The sequence below is a fragment of the Corythoichthys intestinalis genome, chromosome 2, assembly GCF_030265065.1.
Source record: "Corythoichthys intestinalis isolate RoL2023-P3 chromosome 2, ASM3026506v1, whole genome shotgun sequence".
NCBI classification, from domain to species: Eukaryota; Metazoa; Chordata; class Actinopteri; order Syngnathiformes; family Syngnathidae; genus Corythoichthys; species Corythoichthys intestinalis.
The window spans coordinates 29,600,718-29,626,156 of NC_080396.1; the positions used below are offsets into that span (position 1 = coordinate 29,600,718).

General features: G+C 41.0%; 1 protein-coding gene across 3 annotated transcripts; it reads left to right on the plus strand.

Annotated features, from left to right (window-relative positions):
* Positions 1-27: 27 nt before the first annotated feature.
* Positions 28-24,761, plus strand: LOC130912090 (major facilitator superfamily domain-containing protein 6-A-like). 3 transcript variants are annotated; one of them, XR_009062538.1, is made up of 8 exons: positions 3,720-4,072; positions 6,683-8,120; positions 11,190-11,287; positions 11,744-11,905; positions 12,488-12,586; positions 12,655-12,947; positions 14,162-14,329; positions 22,733-24,761. XR_009062538.1 is itself a non-coding variant. In XM_057829894.1 (7 exons), the coding sequence occupies exons 2-7, from the start codon at positions 6,685-6,687 to the stop codon at positions 14,261-14,263; spliced, it is 2,190 nt and encodes a 729-aa protein (XP_057685877.1). In that variant the 5' UTR covers positions 28-387; positions 6,683-6,684; the 3' UTR covers positions 14,264-17,733. The 3 variants fall into 3 exon arrangements, 2 of the variants coding, with proteins under 2 accessions (XP_057685877.1, XP_057685876.1); XM_057829894.1 differs by lacking the exons at positions 3,720-4,072; positions 22,733-24,761 and adding an exon at positions 28-387 and having other exon boundaries at positions 14,162-17,733; XM_057829893.1 differs by lacking the exon at positions 22,733-24,761 and having other exon boundaries at positions 3,721-4,072; positions 14,162-17,733.
* Positions 24,762-25,439: the final 678 nt, after the last annotated feature.

A 25,439-nucleotide genomic window follows, 5' to 3' on the forward strand; every position in this document is an offset into this window, starting at 1 on the left:
TTCCTTCTAATTTTTGTTTGTTTGCTTTCTTTCAACAGTTGACTAATTTAACAAGGAGCACTTTTGGATCAGTAGTTATTGTGGTCACGTGAACAATAATTACACTTGCTAGATCAAGTTTATGCCTTACAAGGCTGGGCAAGTTAACAAGTTATTTTAATCATGCATTAACATCAGAGTCACCAAAGACGAAGTCAAGCCTTTTCTCTGCTTTGTTTGATTCTGTATCCTGATCTGATGCAATTGAGAACAGCGTGCTGATGGGTATTAGAGTGGTGGAACAAACAAACATGTAGCTCCACTCAGAGTACTAGTATGCCACTTGCAGAGGCAGAACTTAGGTGGGTAAAGTGGGCATGGTTGGGTGAGGGGAGGTCAAACAGAAAGGTAAGATGATGAGAGGCGCTGTAATATTACGTTTAAGTGTAAAAAAAAAAATCTCTGCCAGCCTTTTGAATTTATTATTAGTTTGTATGGGACAATGTGATTAATCAAAGTTACAGTATTTGCAAGAATATTACACTATTAACCGCGTTTGAAATATCTCATGCTTACCCAGCTCTTGTCTTTTCATTCTCTTAATACAGTGTGTTTAGCTATTACTTAACACAATTTTGTTAGTTTTAGAAAACATTTTTTAGGAAAAAAAAGGGACTTTTTGGCATTTTAATTGACTTCCAACGTCACTTAGTCATAAGCAGAGTTTAATGGGGGACAGCCCCCCCGGTGGCCGAAAAGTGTCATTGCATGTAATTGACTTTCCTGTAGACCCTACCCACGTGACGTCACAACTCCGCCCTCCTGACTGGTGCCGCCCAATTGCCCGTCAACACATCGTGTTTACCTGTTACGGCTACGTACATTCCTCCTATTTACGGCGTGTTTTTCTGCTCGTTAACATTAATAATCAAAATGGTGAAGGCGTGTGTGGCGGTCGGTTGCAACAACAGAGAAGATAGACGGAGAGACTTGAAGTTCTACCGGATTCCGAGAGACCCGGTGAGGAGAGCGAGATGGGCTGCTGCAATTCGACGAGAAAACTGGGCTCCAAACGATTACCACAGATTATGTAGTAGTCATTTTATATCTGGTAAGATGCATTTAATATATATTTAGAGGGTTTTGAGCTGACAACCACAATTAAGATCATTGCTAGGCTAATCGCCGACAACATACACGTATGTATATAGTGAGAGTGCTATCGCTAAACCATATAAACATTAAAAGCCCTAGCTCCATTGACAAATGACATGAAATACATTAGACTTGACAGTGGATGTTAGCAAGAACAAAAGATTTTGAATTGAAAATTTGGTAACTCACCATTCCAAGCACAAGATAGATTCCTGCCGAATTTTCGTGGACGAGGACCTGTTTCACCCAACCAGCAACAAGTATTTATAAGCCTCCAAGCTCTTAAAAATTTTTCAAACTTTCGTGAGAATAGGCTGATTTTGTGTGGACAAGATAGTTGTAAATACCAGGGTAGCTAGCAGATGTCAGGCAAAGACGGCGAAGACAGCAGGTCGAAAAACATCGATTTAGGCATCAAATATGGATCTGGCGAATGGATAAACTGAAGCTTTTCCACATAACGCCTTTTATGCAACGCATCCAGTGAGTTTACGGCATCCGAAAGCACCGGGTCTTCCATGAAATGCGTTATAAATTGCTCGATCAATTGAGACCATTGATAATACAGACACAAAATGACGGACAATGGGGCGGAACAATACAGCGATCACGTGATTTTGTGATGTCGGTGGGTAGGGTCTATATACAGTGGGGAGAACAAGTATTTGATACACTGCTAATGGGAAAACCCATTGGCAGTGTATCAAATACTTAATAAAATAAAAGTTGTAAAGCATTAAAGCAAACAACAAAAATGAATGAAATGAACAAAAAAATATATTTTTATAATGGGTCAAAATTATTTTTCGAACAGATCATGTGACTAGCACCTAAGATGGTCATTTGCTTTGCATATTAATTAAAAAAAAAAATAAATAAATATATTGCAATTTTATCTTTCAAATGATTTTTTTCTTTGTTTGAAAATATTTTTGGGGGACTGAAGCAAATTTTGACATTCAATCCCCCCAAAATTTGGGGGGATTGAATGATTTAAACACAAGTGTCCTACCATAATATGGCCCAAAAACAAAAAGGAGTTCTAAAATCAAAGAAAACTTTTATAATTAAAAATTAAGTGTTCAAATGCAAATATTTGAGTCTCAAATATTTTTTCGCATTCAAAAACGTTTTCCTATGATTGAATTTTTTCTTTTTTTTGATTGAAGTGATTTTTCATTTGAAAATATTTTTTTTTTTGTTTGCAGCAACTTATTTTTTATTGAATAATAAAGACACAAATATCCTAGCCAAAATGTGGCCTAAATGCAAAACAACATTACTTCTTATTTCAATCAAAAAAGTTGCTCCTATAAAAAAAAAAAAAAAATGGATTTCAATCAAAACAAAAGTTCAAAGAAAAATAGCTTTCAAATGTATTTTTTTGAATTTCAAATTTATTTTTGCATTCAAACACATTTTTTTCATCGTATGATGGAGACACAAATCTACCTCCATATGGCTCTGCCCAGGGAATACAATTTTTGACTGGGGTAACTACATTGGCACGACACCGGCGGGCGTACCATATTCAATGGATGACGATCCAGGCGAAAAGTATATAGCAGTCCTAAGCAGCCTGATTTAGAAGTCCCCTCAAGAATGATGGGAAACAGAAAAACGCTCATTTTCAACTTATTATTATGAATATTCTTGTATGTTAATTTTATTGCTGACACTACTTTTTGGGGTCATCAACATGTTGTGCCCCCTCGGCCCAAAAGTCAAACTCCGCCTATGCACTTAGTGTTTTCATGTCTAGAGTTAAATTGGTTAAATTGAGGTGAACGAACTTGGAAACTATCAGTTTGGCACAATGTTTTTGTAGATGGTACTTGAACGGATGAATGACATTTCCAGTGGGAAAAGCTTATTTGAAATACTTTGAGGTATAAATGGAATCACTAGTACCACTGTACGAAAGGTATACGTTATTTGCTGCCTATTTATCATTTCTCATGGGCCCTTGTAGGCATTTTGTGTCAGGCAGACATTTTTGTATTATTTACTTGCTTTTCTGCCATGTTGATGAACCAAAACCTGTTCGTGTTATTTGATCAACATTAAAATATGTGAGACGTGAATGAAGGACTCTTTATGTAAATTTTTGTCTCTGTATTTCTACGCCTCCTTGTGGATACAGGATTTCATAGAGTCAACAAATAAATAATGCTAAAATTAATAGTATACGCTTCAAACAAATCTTTGATTGTAAATTAATCGAATTGTTGTTTATGTTTAGTATTTCTTTATGTATCTTTTAAAATTCAGCGAAAAACAAATCAGAAAACAAAATAAATCGGATACTGATTAAATTGGGCTTCCAGTCCATTAGACCTAATGGTCGATCAAGAGTTTCCGGTTTGCATTGTTCGTTTGTTATTAACGGGACAGGGAGTGTCCCCTTTGAATGACTCTCAATAGGAAGTTCATCGTATTTGACCAATATGCAAGGCGGATATAGAAAAAATAAGGACAAATACGTTCGACGAAAGGTCCGGTTAAATCAACATAAACGGTTGTGCACACACAACCGATTATGCAATTATATTTAATCTATACTGTAAAACTGTGCCATAAATTATGTTGTTGGAGTATTCCATTGACGATATTGCACGTATATTGTGACATAGGTTTTTATTTTGACAGCCATTCACGGAAGTATATTGTATTCACCATAGTTCACTTTACACTGGCGTCCGCTTGGGACAGGTGGGAACTCCGGTTAGACGAGCTCACCACGATTAAAGACGAGCCGGTAACAAAGAGGGTATCGAACGAAATTATTATAGTACGTCAAAGTGTGTTACAATAAATCGACACACAGAGAAATTGTAAGGAATTTTATGGTAGAAATGTTTTACTACCATTGGCGAAAACCACAAAGAGAAAGTGCGTGATAATAATTAGACGTGAATGGGATCGGTGACCTAAGCAGGTAAGCAAATGATTTTTATTTTTCCTACCATTTCAATTTTTTGAATTTGTTATAGGGCAAGTAAGCTCCGTCAAGCACAGTATTAAATGGAGGCACCCTCTATCTATACTCGGTCTGTTCAACTGCTTATCCATTTACAAACATTATTTTTTACTCTTTAATAAGTGCGTTGTCTTGATCAGATTGTGTACTTCATTTTAAAGCTGCGAAAGAAACGAAGCACTTCCGCGTCGGCGTGACGTTACGGTTTCTAACATGAGGTGCTGGGACCACTTGATGTCTGTCCAGAGTTAAATCATGTTCCATAGACCGTGCCATCTATAGACCCTACTCACCAACGTCACAGAATGACGTGTCGCTGTATCCGGCCGCCATATTGTCCGTCTCTGTTTAGCCCTATTCTCAATGGTTTCAATTAGTCGTTCAGTTTATAGAGCAATTCATGGAAGCCCCGGTGCTTTCAGACGCTGTAAACTCATTGGATGCGTTGCATAAAAGGCGTTATGTGGAAAAGCTTCAGTCTATTTATTCGCCAGATCCATATTTGTTGTCTAAATCGATATTTTTCGACCCGCTGTCTTCGCCCTCTCTGCCTGACATCTGCTACCCTGATATCTATAACTATCTTGTCCACACAAAATCAGCCTATTCTCACGAAAGTTTGAAAAACTTTAAGCGCAGCACTCTAAGCAACATTACCCTGTGTGATTTCTAAAATGGCGACAATCAAAAAAAAAAAAAGTTGACTGCGATGGCCGACGCTTCAAGGATAGGTGGATATTGGACTATTTCTTCAATAAAACACGCAACAACTGTGTCTGCCTCATTTGCAAAGAGACAGTCGCTGTTTTCAAAGAGTTCGATGTGACGCAATATTACTAAACAAGCCACGCTGACATGTACGACAACATTACAGGGAAGATACGCAGCGAGAAATTATAGCAACTTGAAGCTAGTTTTTTTTTTTCACAGCAGCAGTATTTCGCAAGAGTCCGAGTGTCGAAAGAGAAAGCCACAAAGACGAGACTGTTGAAATTATGAATTTAAAAAATAATAAAGCAAATGTGACACACGGAAGGGCTTGCTAAAATTTGTTTAAATATATTGTTCTATGTAAATCAGCCAAGGTAACCCCCCGCATTTTTACCACACCAAATCTGGCCCCCTTTGCAAAAGGTTTGGACACACCTGTTTAACTGATAATCCGTAGACGAGGCCAGCTTCTTTCACTTGGTACCAGCTAAATATTATTCAAAATGTAACGATGGTGGAAGAAATAAGCATCTTGAATTTGAAACTGCATGTTGTCGGCGATTAGCCTCGCAATGATCTTAATTGTGGTTGTCAGCCCAAAACCCTCTAAATATATATTAAATGCATCTTACCAGATATAAAATGACTACTACATAATCCGTGGTAATCGTTTGGAGCCCAGTTTTCTCGTCGAATTGCAGCAGTCCATCTCGCTCACCTCTCCGGGTCTCTCGGAATACGGTAGAACTTCAAGTCTCTCCGTCTATCTTCTCTCTTATTGCAACCAACCGCCACACACGCCTTCACCATTTTGATTATTAATGTTAACGAGCAGAAAAACACGCCATAATCGGAGGAATTTACGTAGCGGTAATGCATCAACACGACGAGTAGACGGACAATATGGCGTGGAGACATGGTTGTGACGTCATGTGAGTAGGGTCTATTCCCCACTAGTTACTGCACTGTGTGGGTAGTGGGGGGGGGGGGGGGGGGGGGGTTAATTCATTGCCTACCATTGACAATGATACACATCCAATTCATCTGCTAACTTCTACCAGTCAAAATGGATTGGACATCTAGCGCCGTCACTGGCAGCAAATGAGTTGAAATAACAGATTATATACAAACACAGCTACTGTGTAAAAGTTCATAAATTCATTTAAATCACTGGCATAGAGATCTTTTAAAGATTAAATTTTCGCTTGACACATTTTAAAATTATGACCCATTGAAAGACATTTATGAGTATTGAATTTTTGATTTTGGGCTTTTTTTTTTTTTTTTTTTGCAGTCTTAGTTTTACACAAACCTTTTCATTTCACTGTTAATTTTACACATGATTAACCATTTCAAATTGAGGAAATCTAATGATATTTTTTTAACCTTTGGAATATATGAGACAGCAGTAACTCGGCCTACTATGTTAACTGAATCTGCAATGATACCTTCCGTTTAACTTTCGCCTTTTACACCTTATGTAAACAAATAGTTAGTATTTGCTTGTATAAAGCAAGTGAGAGTGAGAGAGCGGGGAAATTGGTCCGAGAGAAGCTAGTTCTTCAAGGACAACAGAGTAAACTAAAGTGCAGTATTTTAATCGATAGCAGCTAAATAAATTAGATTTTTTTACATGATTGAATTAGTTTTTAAAAATAGTTTTTGGGTGCTGTTGTGCTGATGACCATATAGAGCAGTTTACTATATCTATATAAGGTATAATACCAACTTCAAGCGCCAAGTTGTAACTGGAAAAAAACCTACATTTGTGCTGCTCTTAAGTCAAGGCACCACTGGATTTGGATCAAATGATTTGTGCAGGAATACCAAGGTCCTGATGTTGTCATTTTCCTCCAGATATGCCAGTTGATGACAAGATTGTCATCCTGACCGATGATGATGAGGACGACAAGTCTGTGCCGGCGGAGGCATTCAACAAGCTGTCGTTGCAGCAGAACAATGTTCCTGATCCCTCCTTTCCCTCCACCTCAGTCGAGCAGCCAGCGACCCTGCCGACCAGACCTTCCAGCTCCTTGGACTGCTGCAAAACAATGTTCCTCCGCATCAATACTCACCTGCTCATTTCTAAAATCTTCTACTTCTTCTTCTACGCCGCCTACGGCTCACTGCACCCGCTGCTTGCCGTCTACTATAAGCAGCTGGGTATGTCTGCCAGTCGCAGCGGTTTGCTGGTAGGCATCCGTTACTTCATCGAATTCTGCAGTGCGCCGTTCTGGGGCGTGGTGGCCGACCGCTTCAAGAAGGGCAAGGTTCTGTTGCTCTTCTCAGTCTTCTGCTGGTTGGTGTTCAACTGTGGCATTGGCTTTGTAAAGCCGGCCGACATGAAATGTGTGGAGAAGGGTGCCGACGTAACAACAGCGCCCCCAGTAACCACAACTCTCCCACCTGGAAACTTCACACAGGATAATAACACATCCGAGCGTGTCCGCCGCAGCCTCTTCGACCTGTATTGGCTCACTGAGTTGCCCAACCGCAGATCCCAGCGAAGTGTCAATGATACACCACCAGCTGTCAACACAACTACTACAACCACCACAACTGTTCCGACAGTCATTTTGAAGGAGTACCTTATAGTCTATGACAGTTCTCAAGTGGAGAACATCTTCCTCATCATTCTGCTGGTCATCATAGTCGGAGAGTTCTTCAGCGCTCCGGCCCTCACCATGGTGGACACAGTCACGCTGAAGTACCTTGGCAAAGCCCGCGATCGCTACGGCCTGCAGAGGATGTGGGGATCTCTGGGCTGGGGGCTCGCCATGCTACTAGTGGGCATCTGGATAGACCACACTCACATTAGCGTTGTGGTTGACGGTCTCGGCTGTATTCTGCCAGATGTCCGGCTGCGCAACTATCAGATCGCCTTCATTGTCTTTGGTGTGCTAATGGGTGCAGCGTTTGTTGTTGCAACTCAGTTCTACTTTGAAAAGGAGATTGACTATCGACAGGAAGTTCCAGAAGGTGTTGAAGTGGAGCCAGACACTGGGCAGGCGCCGGCCGATTCCGATCCATCCAACAGTAGTGTCGTTGTCCATCAGGAGTTCCACTTCACTGACCTTTTGAAGTTGCTCTGCAGTGTGCGCTACAGCTCTGTTCTATTCGTGGCCTGGTTTATGGGCTTCGGCTACGGCTTTGTCTTCAGCTTCCTATACTGGCACCTGGAAGACCTTCACGGCACTTACACTCTCTTTGGTGTCTGCTCCGTCCTTAGTCACGTTTCGGAGCTCGCGGCTTACTTTACCAGTCACAAGTTCATTGAGCTGGTGGGACACATCAGGTGAGATTTTGACTGTATCTTGCACCCCAATTTCATTTATTTGTGTCTAGGACAGTGGTTCCCAAACTGGTCCTCAAGGACCCCTGTGGGTCCTGGTTTTTGTTCCTACAGATCGAGCACAGACCGTTTAACCAATGAGGTTTCTGCTAAAACAAGCAGCACCTGACTACAATCAACTGATTACACTTGTAAAACCCCAAATTGGTACACATGTATTGTCCTGTTTTGTTGGAAAGAAATCCAGCACCCACAGTGGCCCGATGTGGAATAGTTTGGGAACCCCTGGTCTAGGAGAACTAGACAGATCCTGAGTGTCCAACTCAATGATTGCTTGACCCAGCATGCCAGATCACTTTACTCATTCAGTCCCCAAAAAAATCAATAAAGGTAATTATTATGTTTTTGTTTTTTTCCATGAGCAATGATTTGGAAGTTTTTGAAGCAGTTTTACTGTGATATCCAAACTTAAAAGGCTGAAATGTAACACTGTCTCTGGTCGGGACTCCCTTAGAAGAGAAGTTGTTAATCTGAGTGGGACTTTTCCTGGTTAAATCAAGGTAAAATAAAAATTTAAATGTGTTTAATCAGTCTGCCATGTTTCGGGAGAAAACCAACATAAACATGGAGAGAACATGTAAACGTCAAACAGGAAGGCCAGAGCTATCGATCTCAGAATTGTAAGGTGACGAGCAATCCAGTCACCACCCTGTTGCCCACTTCTTAACATAAAATGGAAATTAGTTGTTTACCCAAAAAATATTACAAAATAAATAATGAAAATACAATGTTGTGGCAAATGTGGACACAGTACATAATATTACCGTATAATTTGTCAATGTACTGTATATTGATAAGAATTTGACTGTCTCAGTAGCCCACTATGTCTCGGGATAGTTACGATATGACCCACAAAAAATAGTTTAACCATCGTGATGGACAGTCAATGTTTTTAAATACTTATATTATCCATCATCAGAACGAAGTTAAAATTTGTTATACACGTTTGAAAACCCCTAGGGAAATTACTGGCATTGACCTCTGTGTACTTTGAGGGTTTCAGGTTCTTGCCGAAGAGTACCTTTGTTAGCGTTTCACCAGCACCTATTCTCAGACCACAGTAACATCTACGTAGTGGTGAAGGTGAATTTGAGTTCAGCTGCAACATTTCCAAGCATGCTCCAGGCCTCCACATTCTTTGTTGATGTCAATACAGCAAGCTCACGCATACTAGTACTGTAATTGCATTCTGTGTGGATGCCAATGCAGGGAGCCTCCACTTTTACTCTGTGAAAGCACTGCCACTACATGGTGGTGCAATTTAAAAAATTACACCTAGTTTTCACGTGCATGTAAATGTGTGTGTCTCCAAATGTGTGTGTTCTAAGCAAACATTGATCCCGACTTCTTATGAATTTGTGGTTTTAGGGTGGGTCCTGTTTGGATTTATAGTTGTTCATGTAAGACCGTTGAATATTTTATTAGTAGGGCTGTCAAACGATTAAAATTTGTAATCGGGTTAATCACAGCTTAAAAATTAATTAATCGTAATTAATCGCACTTCAAACCATCTATAAAATATGCCATATTTTTCTGTAAATTGTTGGAATGGAAAGATAAGACACAAGACGGATATATACATTCAACATTACAGCTGGGAATCTTTGGGCACCTAACGATTCGATTACGATTCAGAGGCTCCGATTCGATTATAAAACGATTATTGATGCACCCCCCTAATGTTTTGTACATTAGTTCCAAAATAGTTCAAAAATACTCTCAGGCTAAACCAAACTACTATTTCAGTATCAAGTTAACATATAGCAGTAAACAAATATACAAAAATAACAGTAAATAAAAAACTCCAGTCCCCATTCTGTATCAGCAGCTTTAAACTACATTCAATTAATTTAATGTTGTCAATCAACCGTTAAAGTTGTTAAAATTGCTCCTGTTATTCCATAATTTCCCTTTTGTCTACTTTCGGCATGTGAAAGTTTTAAAACTATTTTAAAGATAGATTCAAGTCAATATTTTACCGATTTAGGAGTATTTTAGATAAAAATTAGGTTTGCTTGGAAGGTTCGCTACAACAGCCTTGCAGGGAAGTGTACTGCTTTAAGATGGCGGCCGTTTACTAACGCCAGCATCTAGCTTTTTGCAGATGTGCTGCTAACGCTACCGAAGCTATAATGAATCTAGTCCTATATAAATGATATCTAATATCCATTACTTGTAGCAGCTTTTCGGCAGCAGTCAGGTATGTCGTTGTGTTTTTTTATCTCGTGGCATGAGTTGAGCTAGAGCCTTGAGTTGAGCATTGGCATTACCCGAGGGGCCGGATAATGAGAAGCATGATGTTTAGCTACTCTCGCTCCGTTCTTCCTCATTGCGGACCGAAGAGCGCGCGGCGCGCTGAGTGTGTTGTACTTCCTCTTGGCATATTTCAATAATCGGAATTTGGATGTTTGTGAATCGTTCTCGAATCTTCCACGGCCGAATCGCGAATAATCTAAGAATCGGAAATTTTGCACACCTCTATTCAACATACTGTACATAAGTACTGTATTTGTTTATTAGAACAATAAATCAACAAGATGGCATTAACATTAACATTCTGTTAAAGCGATCCATGGATAGAAAGACTTGTAGTTCTTAAAAGATAAATGCTAGTACAAGTTAAAGAAATTTTATATTAAAACCCCTCAATGTTTTCGTTTCAATAAAATTTGTAAAATTTTCAATCAAAAAATAAACTAGTAGCTCGCCATTGTTGATGTCAATAAATATACAATGCTCTTGGTGCTGAAACCCATAAAATCAGTCGCACCCAAGCGCCAGCAGAGGGCGACAAAACACCAAAAAAACACAAGTAACAAGTGGACATGACACTGTGCTGTCATTTTAATCTGTTTGAGCGTGGCATGTGCGTTAATTGCGTCAAATATTTTAACGTGATTAATTAGAAAAATTAATTACCACCCGTTAACGCGATAATTTTGACAGCCCTATTTATTAGTTGTTTTTTTTTTACAATGTAGTTATTAATTGTGGGCATGTTTTTGGCCTCAGGGTGCTCTACATTGGCTTGGGCTGCAACACTGCTCGATACTTGTACATCTCATACCTCCATAATGCCTGGACTGTGCTGCCAATGGAGGTCCTTCAAGGTAACATACATACAGGCTTTGGTTGGCAAAAAACGTGAGGCCTTAAGGCCCCCTCAGAAGTTTTTTTTTTTTTTTTTTTGATAAAATCGCAACCAAAACTGTCTTCACTGTTAATTAAGATATTGCAGGCAGGTCTTTTGTTACCAAGTTCTTTTTCGAAATTTAATTGAATAGTAATTGGGCATATTTTTCTTTATCAGATTTCAAGAAGCTTGTTTATTGAATTATCCATCAATTTGTTGTCCACAAAGAATAATATTGATCCATCAATTTGTTGTCCGGTAATATTGTATTTGCAGGTTACAAAAAATGAAAAGTTTAATTTCAGTATTTGGGTAAAAAATGTTACTGTCATAAGTCACATGATGTGCAAAAGAATTTCACTACTCACATCTTGCATTGAAAATCGAAAGTGATATGATGCTACAGGATGTTGTTTGACTCGTGGTGTTGCAGGTGTGACGCATGCCTCTGTCTGGGCCGCTTGTATTTCCTTTTTGAGCGCCGCCGTCCCGCCAGCTCTTAGGACATCCGCCCAGGGCATTCTGCAGGGTCTTCACCTCGGGCTCGGCCGCGGTTGCGGCGCCATGGTGGGAGGACTGCTGGTTGGTTATTTTGGTAAGATGCCTTAATTCAGTGGAGCCTTTTTTGCATTGAGAGCTGTTCTGGAAAGAAACACTGTCATACACACTATTGAAGTCTTAACTAAAATGCGTTCATATGAAATACTGAAATATGCGTTTCAATTATGTATGTATAATTGCATTCCAGTCGACTGTGTAGCGGCCATGCAGTTCTTGTATTTGAGAAAAAAAGTCTGCCAAATGTGTGAGCAGAAGGCTATTTATTAATAGACATTCCATGAAAAATCTTAACAATGAAAATGTATAATAGTCAAGCCATTTGTCATACGTAAATATCCATGCAGAATGCATCACTTTCTTTGTTCACGCTTGTGGTTATTATAGTAACGTCAATTTTTTCCCTCGCTCATTCACCGGCATATTTGCCGCGGTCAAATTTTGCCTCACTTTGATGGGAGGAAACCAATTAACTTGTTTCTTGAAAAACCAGAAAGTTGTGTCACATTAAAGTCAAGTTATCACAACACTTGGATCCAATTCTAGCAAATTATAGGATGGCATTGACAACGACAGATATCCAATGAATTTGAGCTATGAATCATTTGAATTTTTACAGGCGCTGCAGTGTCATTCCGGGGTATTGGTATGGCCTCCCTGGTCATACTCCTCATCTTCACCTTCATCCAGTGTCTGACAGGCAAAACGGAAGAGAACGGTTGGTTGTAGCCGCCTACCCTCATACGTCAGAAATCAACCTTGTGACATTTTCTTCTCTTCGACTAGAGGACAAAATGCTGGCAGAAAACATTCCAGTCCCATCCAGCCCTGTTCCTATTGCCACCATTGACTTAGTAGACAACCATAGCACGAGAGAGAGCCCCCCTCTCAACAACCAGGTTGCCCCTCTCCCTGTGAAGAAGACCAAGTACCAAGAAGAGCAGGAGGACATAGCCCGGACAGCCTGGGGGCTCTCTGGCGCCCCCTGGGTCACCATCGCCTTCGCTATCATGCAAATCACGGAGATGGTGAACATGGCCAAGATTGGTCAGCCACCTCGTGAGACGCAGCCACTACAGGTGAACCATGTCACTTCTATAAACCACATCAAGTTAGATTCACATTCATTTAAAATTTTTTATTCCCATTTGGTTAAATAACTATTTTCATATTGTTTGTAAAGATACATCCGGCTGGCAGAATGTCAGTGAACCAAACTGAGAATGAAGACAAAAGTTGTTGTGTGTCAAGTTCTACAACCAGATATCCACTAATGATTTTTTTTTTTACACTTTGCCTCAATCCTAGCTCTCATCCTTAGTCCTTCCTTTAGTTTTTGGTAAATAATAAATTACATTATAATTTCTGCTGCGTTAACAGCCAACATTCCTTTAATATTTGTATTCCGTTGGGGTGAGTTGTGCTGTTTTATTACCAGGGATGACAAAGGTGAGTCTGGTCACACCCACAGTATTCGTTTACCTTTATCAACTGTCTGAATGTCCACCACATGTACAGTATTTTTAAATCCGCTTACCTGTTGGAACGTTTTGAAATTATAGTCGTAATTTCATTTCCCCCAGATGCAATTGCGATAGTTGCGAAGAAATCGGCTGAAGTTAATCTTCAGGCCATTTTTCATTTTTTCTTGATCTCTCTGCTTTGGTCCAGTGACATGTTCTTTTGCAAAGTGTTTGGACTTTGCATTTCGCCTGAAACCTCTTGGCCACCATAGTATTGTGTTTCCAGCACTTTGCAGTGTACTTCACATGATATTCAAATCACAATTATTTCCTGTGTGATGATTTTAATCTTCTGACTTGATGCTTTCTTTTTCTTACTGATGGCCAACTTTTGCTGCAGAGAGGTGAGATATTTGCCTGCTCACTGAAGTTAGCGTGTGTGTGCGCACTAGGTGTATTGTATATGAGGGGTTGTTAGGGACGTAACCCACCATAAGATTTTCACGGTTTAAATTCTAATTTGTACTTTTTTTTTTTTTTTTTTTTTTTTTTTTTTTTTTTTTTTTTTACACTTTTTGATTAGACCTATACTCTTAAGTGTTTGAATGTCTGGAAGAGAGCTTTTATAACCTCGCAAATGACTGAACACTTCATGAATACACTCTATACTGACTTTTATGCTGTCTCTTATGGCCTTTTCTAGTTGTCCATGCATGAACATGTGTGATTTTCCACCAATTCCCCGTTCTTTGCACGGAATTGCCCTGAATGTGTGAGCATTATAACAAATGGAGTGTGTAAACTCAACCATGTCTTGTCTTGGTGGTCAGGTTCCTAGTGATGCAGCAGTGGTGGCTCACGGAAACGCTGGTGACAGCGATGTCCCGCCCACACATGGACCGGGCCCTACCCCTTCGGCGTCTACAGACTGACAAAGATGACATGAAAAAAAAAATCTTTAGATCTCAGTTGTTCAACTTCCTGTCACGTGAAGACTGGTAAATACTTTTGCTGATGTGGAAATCTGTTGATGTCAATAGTAAGTTAATTTGATGGTGGTTTAATTTAAGTTTAATTTAAGAATTTTGTCAATGAAGGGCGGCATTTTGAAGCTGGGTGCATTTGTTTCATGCAAAACCAGTTTTTAGATCAACATTCCTGTTGGCTTGACTAAAGTCAGTTTTACTCGCCTTATCTTACACATTCCCAGTAAAGCACTGTAATGCTCAAAACTGTTTATATGCATTCTATCAGCACATTCATTTTTGATGGTTTATATCTTGAATTAGAGATATGGTGACTGCACTTTGGGAGAGAACCATGCCATCAAACACAGCTCACTGAAAGTGAACATCTAAAATCAAATGCCAAAGAATTCGAAATGCTGTACATGTGTTGCTGAAGGCCCATTTCATTCGTATGTACATAAATGATTCTTGTAAATCACCATGATGTTGATCATTTTCACAAAAAGCCCACAATGACCGTAATATTTTCAGAATATGAAATCATCTTTATAAGCCAAGTATGTTACAAACACATGGTAATTTGTCCCCGGTATATAGAGCTGCTCTAGTGTAACCATCAGAGAAAAAAAGAAGCCACTTTCATCAGATTACATTTAGAACGTAACGCATAAGTACCAAGAGCCATTTAGGTACAGTGAGGTGGAAAAAAGTATTTAATCAGCCACCAATTGTGTAAGTTTTCCCACTTAAAAAGATGAGAGAGGCCTGTAATAGTCATCATATGTATACCTCAACTATGAGAGACAGAATGAGGAAAAAAAATCCAGAAAAATCCATTTTTCAAAGAATTTATTTGCTAATTATGGTGGAAAATAAGTATTTGGTCACCTACAAGCAAGCAAGATTTCTGGTTCTCACAGAGCTGTAACTTCTTAAAGAGGCTCCTCTGTTCTCTTCACTCGTTACCTGTATTATTGGCACGTGTTTGAACTCATTCTCAGTATAAAAGACCCCGCTCTACAATCTCAAACAGTCACACTCCAAACTCCAATACGGCCAAGACCAAAGAGCTGTAAAAAGGACACTTGAAACAAAATAGTAGACCTTCACCTGGCTGGGAAGACTGAATCTGCAATAGGTAAGCAGCTTGGTGTGAAAAAAGAAACTGTGGGAGCATTCATTCATTCATTCATTCATTCATCTTCCATGCCGCTTATTCCAGTTATTAGAAAATGGAAAATATACAAGACCACTGATAATTTCCCTCCATCTGGGGCTCCATGCAAGATCTAAGCTGGTGGGGTCAAAATGATCACAAGAACAGTGAGCAAAATTCCCAGAACCACATCGGGCGACCTCGTGAACTACCTGCAGAGAGCTGGGACCAAAGTAACAAAGGCTACTATCAGTAATGCACTACGCCACCAAGAACCGAAATCCTGCAGTGCCAGAGTTGTCCCCCTGCTTAAGTCAGTATACGTCCAAGCCAATCTTAAGTTTGCTAGAGTGCATTTGGGTGATCCAGTAGAGGACTCGGAGAATGTCATATGGTCAGATGAAACCAAAAATGTATATTTTTTGGTAGAAATGCAACTTTTTGTGCTTGGAGGAGAAAGAATGCTGAATTGCATCCAAAGAACACTATATCTACTGTGAAGGAAGTGGTGGAAACATCCTGCTTTGTTTTTCTGAAAAGGGACCTGGACAACAGATCTGTGTAAAGGAAAGGGTAAATGGGGCCAAATATCGTGAGATTTTGAGTTGAAAACCTCCTTCCTTCAGCAAGGGCATTGACGATGGAACGTGGCTGGGTCTTAAAGCATAACCATGATCCCAAACACACTGCCTGGAAAACAAAGGGGTGGCTTCGTAAGAAGCATGTCAAGGTCCTGGAGTGGCCTAGGCAATACCCAGGTCTCAACCCCATAGAAAATCTTTGGAGGGAGTTGAAAGTCTGTGTCGGCCCCAAAACGTCACTGCTCTCAAGATCATCTGCATGAAGTAATAGAATAGAATAGGAACGCCTTTAATGTCAATACACAAAGTGTCGTGAGATTTAAAGCTGCCCCATAGTTTGCACACACACACACACACACACACACACACACACACACACATAGAATGGATTGAAAAGTATGTACAATCTCCAATATGCAAAAGAATATACACAACACAATAGAAAATGCATCAGTGGGGAGTCAGTGACTTGTAATAGTGATACTCTTGTGGTATAGGTAAGGTGACATTTGATAGCATCATTCAGTAATAAATATTGGTTATTAACAGTGCAAAATACAGGTTACAGTTTACAATAGGTTTCTCAATGCAAACTAGAGTTGAGTATTGTGACAGCTTTAGGGAAGAAGCGGTCTCTGAGTCTGTTTGTTCTGGCTGATATGGACCTGTATCGCCTGCCAGAGGGTAGCAGGTTGAACAGATGGAAGCCGGGGAGTGTAGTGTCCTATATTATGCTTTTTGCTCTGTTCAGGCATCTGGAGTTGTAGGTGTCAGTCAAGGAAGGCGGTGGCTTCCCGATGATCTTTTGTGCAGTGTTGGTCACCCTCTGCAGTCACTTCCTGTCTGCCACTGTGCAGCTTGATTGCCACACTGACACAGTGTAGGTCAGCAGGCTCTCTATGGTGGAGCGGTAGAAGGTCACCTGCAGGTTTGTGCTCAGTTGTTCCTTTTTGAGCACTCTGAGAAAGTGTAGTCGCTGCTGTGCCTTCTTGACCATGGCTGATGTGTTGGTTGACCAGGATAAGTCCGCAGAGATATGGACCCCTAGGAATTTGAATGGCTGCACTCGCTCAACACATTCACCGTTGATGTACGGGGGGGCAGGTGTAGCGCTGTTTCTCCAGAAGTCCAGGATGAGTTCCTTTGAATGGAGATGTTTAGTGCTAGGTTGTTGGTTGCACACCACCTCTCCAGGTTCAGGACCTCATTCCTGTAGGCCTGGGTTATCATCCCACCACCGTTGTGTCAACAGCGAATTTGACGATGATGTTCTCCGGGTGGGAGGGGCTGCAGTCATATGTGTGGAGCAAGTACAAGCGTGGGCTCAGCATACAGCCTCGCGGTGAGCCAGTGCTGGGAGTGAGGGCAGATGAAAGGTGGCGGCCCAGTTTCACCTGTTGGGGCCGGTTGATTAAAAAGTCTTTGATCCATGAGCTGGTATGGATGGATATAAATGGACCAAAATACCAGTAACAATTTGTGAAAACCTTGCGAAGACTTGTGAAGAAAATGTTTAGACCGCTGTCATTCCCAACAAAGGGAATATAACAAAGTAGTGAGATGAACTTTTGTTCTTGACCACTTATTTTCCACCATGATTTGCAAATAAATTATTTATCCCTTAACCCCTTATAGCCTAATGTATCACATTTGATACTTAGAATTTCATTATTTTGACACTAATTTAGAATTTTTTTTTTTTAATGGGTGCAAGTCAACACATGCATCTGCAGGTTCCATGAGAAAAAAGGCTTTAAAGGGATAAAGACCTGCAACCTGAAGCAATTATCAGAGAATCCCAAAATTTGAAAAATAAGGTCCTAATGAAACCTTTTTTTCCAAATTTGTAAAAAGAAATGTCAAAATGAATATGTGTAATGCGCGCTCTAATATCTATAACCCTAGCTAAATCCTGTTTTCTTTTTTTCTTATGGAACCTGCAGATGCATGTGTTGACTTGCATCCATCATTTAAAAAAAAAATTTTTCAAAAATGTCAAAATTCTGAATTACTCTCAAAATCAGGAAATTTTAGGTGTATCAAATGTGATACATCTGGCAACAAAAGGTTAAAAATCAGACTGTGATTTTCACGATTTTTTTACCCTCATTCTGTCTCTCATAGTTGAGGTATACCTATGATTTACAGGCCTCTCTCATCTTTTTAAGTGGGAGACCTTGCAGAGTTGGGTGGCTGACAATAATTTTTTGCCCCATTGTATGTAACGATAGAAGTGGTGTAAAGATGCTGTGAAATGTCTTCTGTGCAAGTGATGAAGACCTGCGTAAAGACTAGTTGCTGGTTGCAGGCTTTGAGGCAGGAGGAAAAGAGAATCTAAAATAATAAACTGATTAGTTTACACAACTTTATTGGTTAGCATTCTGCATAGATTTCTTTCTAAGCATTCTGTCTAGCAGTTTATTTCAGTTCATTCTTTCACATTCTTTTTTCAGAACAAGATACTAAATGACGAAATTCACAAATTAAGTAGGCCTACCGATACATTTGGTATTTTAAAAACATCCCCCCCTAAAGCTGTTCACATTATGACATTATGAGACTAAAAAGATAGCTACAAATTAAAACCGCAAACCAGAAACGTTTCAGTCACTGCAGGATGTTGTTGAAGTTTTTGTTTTGACCACTTGATGGCAGTAACGGACTGAGAATGGCTGTTTTTAAGGCTCAAGTGGCGTGCGTGTGGAGGGTTATTGAGGTCGTGTGCGCCTACTTCGGATTGGCGTGTGTGGGAGGACAGTATTAATCTTCAAAAAGTAGACTATTGTTGGGGGGGGGGGGGGTGAAATGTCAAGTGAATTTGTTGGTGTAATGTGTGTTCAGACCCCCAGGATTCATGCTGCTTCTTAACTAGCAATACTCAAAAGACTGCAGAAAAATGCGAGAGTGCAAGCACAGGATTTTATAAACCCACTGGGACCCCAGTCGGGAATGACCATTGAGTATTCCGAAAACAGGAGAAAGGATAAGCAGAGGTTTTGAAACACGTATAGATGTGTGTATATCAAGGGCGTAGGTTTGCATAGGGACGGTAGGAACATAACACTACCAACTTTTCAGGATTCTCAAATTGTCCCCACCAACTTTTAAGCAACCTTTTTTGCATTATGAAATGAGTTCAGTTATATACTGTAGGTCATTTAGATTGTCTTCCCATATGTTGTAAGGAGAGAATTGACCCTACCATTATTAAATGAATTACTTTCATTATGTTCAGACTTGCATTTAACCCCTTTTCACTTGCTTAATGTGCCGGTTGGCTGATGACTAGAACCTCCACATTCACACAATTCCGGCAGAAATACATGTCAGCATGCTGCCTCCTCCACCCCTTATGAAGAGGAGGTATATTAGAAGGTTTTTTTCGGCCAGCAGCAGCAGCAGCCACTGTTAGTAATGTTAAAAGACATCAATGTTGTGGAGGTGGGGGAACACACCACAAATTTTGCTACTGAAAGTCCGACCTGCATCAGAGTTGGCATAATATTAAACCATGTGAACTTGCTAACCTGTAAAACTCAAGTAGAAAGCTGCTTAGAGAGGTGTCTTCCGGTGCGTTTTCTACTGTTAAAATTAATTAACTGTGCATTGTGTGCATTTACTCATTAATTAAAATGGATTTATTTTTTACATCATTTTTCCCAAAAATATTTTTATTTGCAGCCTATGCACATTTTTTAACCCCCCAAAAAAACACAAAAACACAACCACTGTAAACTTCCTTTATATTACATAAGCATTTTGAAAAATGACTCTCTCCCATGAAAATAATTTTAACTTCTCATTCATTTTATTTTTACGTAGGAAGAGCTATTTTTGAGAAATGTACCCAATCTGTTTGGTCTTATTAATGTCCCGTCCCCAGAAAAAAGTGTACATGCAGGTTATACTTAATGGCGTCCCTACCAATGTTGAAACCAAACCTACGCCCTTGGTGTATATACTGTATGTATTTAAAATATAGATTCCTGAATTTGAATGTCTTGTCTTAGTGTTAAGAGCGTTTCCAGTTGTGTCATAAATAGCAGGCAATATCAGCCATGACATTTGACCTGCAATGATTTGCTAGTGAGTGGGGGATTTCCGACAGGATGCAAAGTGGTGCCATTGTTGAGTCATCCATGCCAATGGCAGCAGTCTTTTGGACCCCTTTAGCAGCAACATTGACTGCAATTTCAGCAGTAAGCTATTTTAATGCTCCAATTGTGACCTGCATTGTTGCCATGATGGCATCCCAGGCATTGATGTGTGATAGGTTCCATGCTAATTAAGTACTAATGCACAACATATACAGTGGGGCAAAAAAGTATTTAAGTCAACCACTAATTGTGCAAGTTCTCCCACTCGAAAATATTAGAGAGGCCTGTAATTGTCAAATGGGTAAACCTCAACCATGAGAGACAGAATGTGGAAAAAAAAAAACAGAAAATCACATTGTTTGATTTTTAAAGAATTTATTTGCAAATCATGGTGGAAAATAAGTATTTGGTCAATACCAAAAGTTCATCTCAATACTTCGTTATGTACCCTTTGTTGGCAATAACTGAGGCCAAACGTTTTCTGTAACTTCACAAGCTTTTCACACACTGTTGCTGGTATTTTGGCCCATTCCTCCATGTAGATCTCCTCTGGAGCAGTGATGTTTTGGGGCTGTCATTGGGCAACACGGACTTTCAACTCCCTCCACAGATTTTATATGGGGTTGAGATCTGGAGACTGGCTAGGCCACTCCAGGACCTTGAAATGCTTCTTATGAAGCCACTCCTCTGTTGCCCTGGCTGTGTGTTTGGGATCATTGTCATGCTGAAAGACCCAGTCACGTCTCATCTTCAATGCCCTTGCTGATGGAAAGAGGTTTTCACTCAAAATCTCTCAATACATGGCCCCATTCATTCTTTCCTTTACATAGATCAGTCGTCCTGGTCCCTATGCAGAAAAAAACAGCCCCAAAGCATGATGTTTCCACCCCCATGTTTCACAGTGAGTATGGTGTTCTTCGGATGCAATTCAGTATTCTTTCTCCTCCAAACACGAGAACCTGTGTTTCTACCAAAAAATTCTATTTTGGTTTCATCTGATCATAACACATTCTCAAAGTCCTCTTCTGGATCATCCAATTGCTCTCTAGCGAACCGCAGACGGGCCTGGACGTGTACTTTCTTCAGCAGGGAGACATGTCTGGCAGTGCAGGATCTGAGTCCCTGGCAGTGCATTGTGTTACTGATAGTAGCCTTTGTTACTGTGGTCCCAGCTCTCTGTAGGTCATTCTGTAGGTCCCCCCGTGTGGTTCTGGGATTTTTGCTCACCGTTCTTGTTATTATTTTGACGCCACGGGGTGAGATCTTGCATGGAGCCCCCGATTGCGGGAGATTAACAGAGGTCTTGTATGTCTTCCATTTTCTAAAAATTGCTCCCACAGTTGATTTCTTTACACCAAGCGTTTTACCTATTGCAGATTCAGTCTTCCCAGCCTGGTGCAGGTCTATAATTTTGTCTCTGGTGTCCTTCGACAGCTCTTTGGTGTTGGCCATTGTGGAGTTTGGAGTGTGACTAACTGAGATTGTGGACAGGTGTCTTTAATACCGATAATGAGCTAAAACAGGTGCCATTTATACAGGTAACGAGTGTAGCCTCGTTAGACCTCGTTAGAAGAAGTGAGACCTCTTTGAGAGCCAGAAATCACGCTTGTTTGTAGGTGACCAAATACTTAATTTTTTCACTCTAATTAGGAAATAAATTCTTTAAAAATCAATGTGATTTTCTTTTTTTTTTTTTTTTTCACATTCAGTCTCTCATGGTTGAGGTTTACCCATGTTGACAATTACAGGCCTCTCTAATCTTTTCAAATAGGAGAACTTGCACAATTGGTGGTTGACTAAATACTTATTTACCCTACTGTAAAACAGAAAGTACAGTAAAGCTAGGCTTGAGCAGCTCTTTAGGCACTTGGACGCTGCACTGAACAAAGCCGGTGAAAAACAACTGGCAGCTTGGAGAAAATTTGGCATTTGCAAACTGGAAATACAATTAGTATTTTGAGTCTGCCTCAGACTAAGAAAAATATATTAGATTATCTCAATTGTGGAAAGCAGGAAGTGCCCATAATAATACGAAAAGGGTCTGAATCCTTTCAGATTCTTTTGTTACCCTATTTTCTTCACCTTCATCTCATGGCCCCCGGTAAAAAAGGACAACCACACATGACTCATTCAATCAGTGATTTCAAATATCAGGGATCCCGTTATGTTCTATTGTATGGGCTGGCTGATTAACGCCTTTACATTTACTCACTGTGTCCCATGTTGTATTTGATCTAAAATTTTAAGCATATTACAAGCGTTTTTCTGTTTTCATAATCACGTTTGGAAATTACATGCATAAAACCCGATCAACAGAATATTTAACAATTTCATTAAACCAGCTACAAAGCGTGTTGGCTGTGTCTCAGAATATGAAAATTGCTTTATAGTGAAAAAAAAGAATAAAAAAGGAAAAAATGTAACGACGAGTAAAGCCCAAAGTATTTTTCTCAAAAAGTAAATGTAATGCCTTACTACCCATCTCTGTACACAGGAATATTTAAAGGGAGTAAAAGTAGCCTGTACAAGGTATGTTTTTTAACAGCAAACACAAGTACTTTGGTCCACTAAGTCATCTGCTGATTCTTGGCCCCAACAGGGACGCTTTTTGTCACAGCTGGATCAATCCCTCCATAGATAACGCCCACTCCACCAGGCTCTCCGTGGGCAGCCAGAGGGCAGCAAGACCGGCCCCCCCCCACTCATGCCTCCAAAGCCTCCTGGGTCAGCGCAGTGAGAGCGCTGACATTCAAATTAACCTTAAATGAGAAAACATAGCTGTTATTTGTGCATTCAGAATGACTTTTTGTATTTGGGTTTCACCTTTTGGAGGATGCTTCAATAAACAACAAAATGTAGAGAAATCAGGGAAGTACTGTACTTGAGTACATTTTCGGCCTTTGACTTAACCAAAAGAATTAAATCAGTGATTTTACTTTCACCTTTGCCTGCACCACAACCACTTTTGGCTGTATGTGGTTGAACAGAGCTAATGGCTCATTTTGTAGAAGCACTGTTTTGCAACATTGCTCACATAGGATGTGTGTGTACACCATATCAAGGTGCAGTGTGTGCCTCCACCCCCTCATGAGATGTGATCTGTAATTAAAGGTGTTTGTGTTGCGGACCGCTCTTCTTTGTATGAATGTCACTGACTGTGCGCCCATTGTGCTGGCGTTGAGGCGGGTGGGGCCGCGTGTGGGTACTTATGTGCCAGGAAGTTGCAGAGGTTTGTTTCTAATTGAGTCAGGGACTTTTGCTGGCGAGGTAGGCGTGCGCGTAGGGGGGAGGCGGCGGCTCTAATCCCAGGATGCTGCTATACTGCTGCTGCTGCTGCTGTTGTTGTTGTTGCTGCCTGCTGGCTGCACATCAAAAAGTTCACGGCAATAATCATGTAAATCGTGTCTGTGCCGACATTGTTTTCCAATTCCATCTTTCTCATCTTAGTCTGATAGGCGCTGTGACTTTTACACAGCAGAAGGGTCCAAATTACAACCAGGGGGGCAATGTTTTTCTAGCAGCCAGCGGCCACTACTAAAATTTACACTTGACACTGCCTGTGTTGAATGCCCATTTGCCACCTACAAACACATTCACTACTACTAATGAGAATAATCATAATAATAATTACCAAGCACTGCTTAACTCAAGGTGATATGATAAATAAATGTGTTGCATCTCTAATTTACAACAGGGTAATTGAAAAATTGCAGACGTTGCTATCAAAGCTCAAGCCAATTTCCCAACCAGAATAAAAAGCCTTTTTACTTCACAGAAGTAAACGAGTGGTGGTGGTCTTCCAAGCTCCTCTATTTGACTAGGAAACAGTGATCATGCCCAAACAAACAAACAAACATGGCCAAACAAAAGCTTTCGTTTCATAAAGCAATGTTAGGTTGTACCTGACCCTTTACCTTCTCTTCAATGCTTGTCATACTAAGAGTACTGGAATTAAGAGCTGCTATTTAGAGTCAAACTGATATAACACTCGAAAAGATTTGTACGCAGGTGAAGTCGGGAGGCAATTTGTCTTTTCAAAATGGCTACCTGACTCTTTCTACCTCTTCTTCTTAACTCCGGCTGAACCTAGCCAAAACAAACACATAAACAAAGTCTCTCATTTCAATCCCCCCACCCCAGCGGCCGGCACCCCAGGCAAAAGGGGAGGCCACGCCCTGGGAGCCACACCATAGAGAACAAGTGTGGGACCCACCTATTACCCCATTACTGTGCCTACCAGGTCCCCAACTGGCGGCCATTACCCAGCACCGTGACTGGATTGTGTGGGGAGGGTAGTGCAATGTATGCATTAAAATCGGAGAGCTCGGCTCAGGGCAGTGGGACCGGTGCATGGAAGTTTTACCCAGCCGCCCGTCCCACTGCCCTTTGGTAGAGCTCCCTTGTGGAATATGATGTGTGTCGTGCGTTAAAAGAGGTTCGGGAATGGCGGGGCCTGCCGTAAAGAGGCAACCGTGATGTCACCCCCCCAACATGTCCCATCCATCCCACAACCTTGGTGAGTGATGCATTATAATCAGGGGGGAGCCGGGCCGGGACTGTATGGCCCCGTCTCATCTCTTTCCGGAGGAATGAATGAGTATGTAGGTGACTGCGTGAGAGGTATTTACAGTGCAAAGTGTGGAGTACGTGAATTAAGAGGCAGACTACCGCAGGTGTGGCCCGGTCCGCCAGAACCACCGTCCGCAGGGCAGGGGAAGCGCCAGGGCCCCGATCAACCCCCGCCCCAGACCACCCTCAGTGCCCCCGCATCCACCCACCCCTCCCCCCGCCGCCCGAGCACCCACCACATACCCTGGACAGGTGCCACACCAAGCACCGAAGAAGGAAGCGCGACCCCCACCCCAACCCCGGGCTGGGAGGGGTGTGCGGTATGACACCAGGAAGCACCTCCCCAGTACCCTGTACGAGGAGATGCAGCTCAGGCCGGGCCGACCCGGGAGGGAACCGTGGCCGCCGCATACACCAACCACCCTTGGGACCACCACACACCCGACGGGACCATGCACAACCATGCGCAACTAAACCCACCCGAGCAGAGAATCCCGGCGCCAGGACCAGCAACGAGGTAGCACAGAACCAGACGCCAGCAAACCCCACCCAGCACCTGTGAAGCTGACAGAAGAACAGATTGATCAAAGACCCATAGATGTGTGCCGAGGACCAGTGAAGTGTCTCATTTAAACATAATTCTTTAATTCTTCTGAATCTGGTTATTTATATATAGGGTGTCCCAGAAAAATGCATCCACTCGCCAGCAGCTGGCAACCAAATCTTTTATGGATTTC

What these genes read in the sequence shown, in the direction of transcription:
- LOC130912090 (XM_057829894.1), top strand. Translation starts at nt 6,685, where the DNA reads ATGCCAGTTGATGACAAGATTGTCATCCTGACCGATGATGATGAGGAC. An exon ending in GAGCTGGTGGGACACATCAG is followed by an intron (nt 8,121 to 11,189) that starts GTGAGATTTTGA and finishes TTTTGGCCTCAG; the next exon opens with GGTGCTCTACATTGGCTTGG. An exon ending in ACTGCTGGTTGGTTATTTTG is followed by an intron (nt 11,906 to 12,487) that starts GTAAGATGCCTT and finishes GAATTTTTACAG; the next exon opens with GCGCTGCAGTGTCATTCCGG.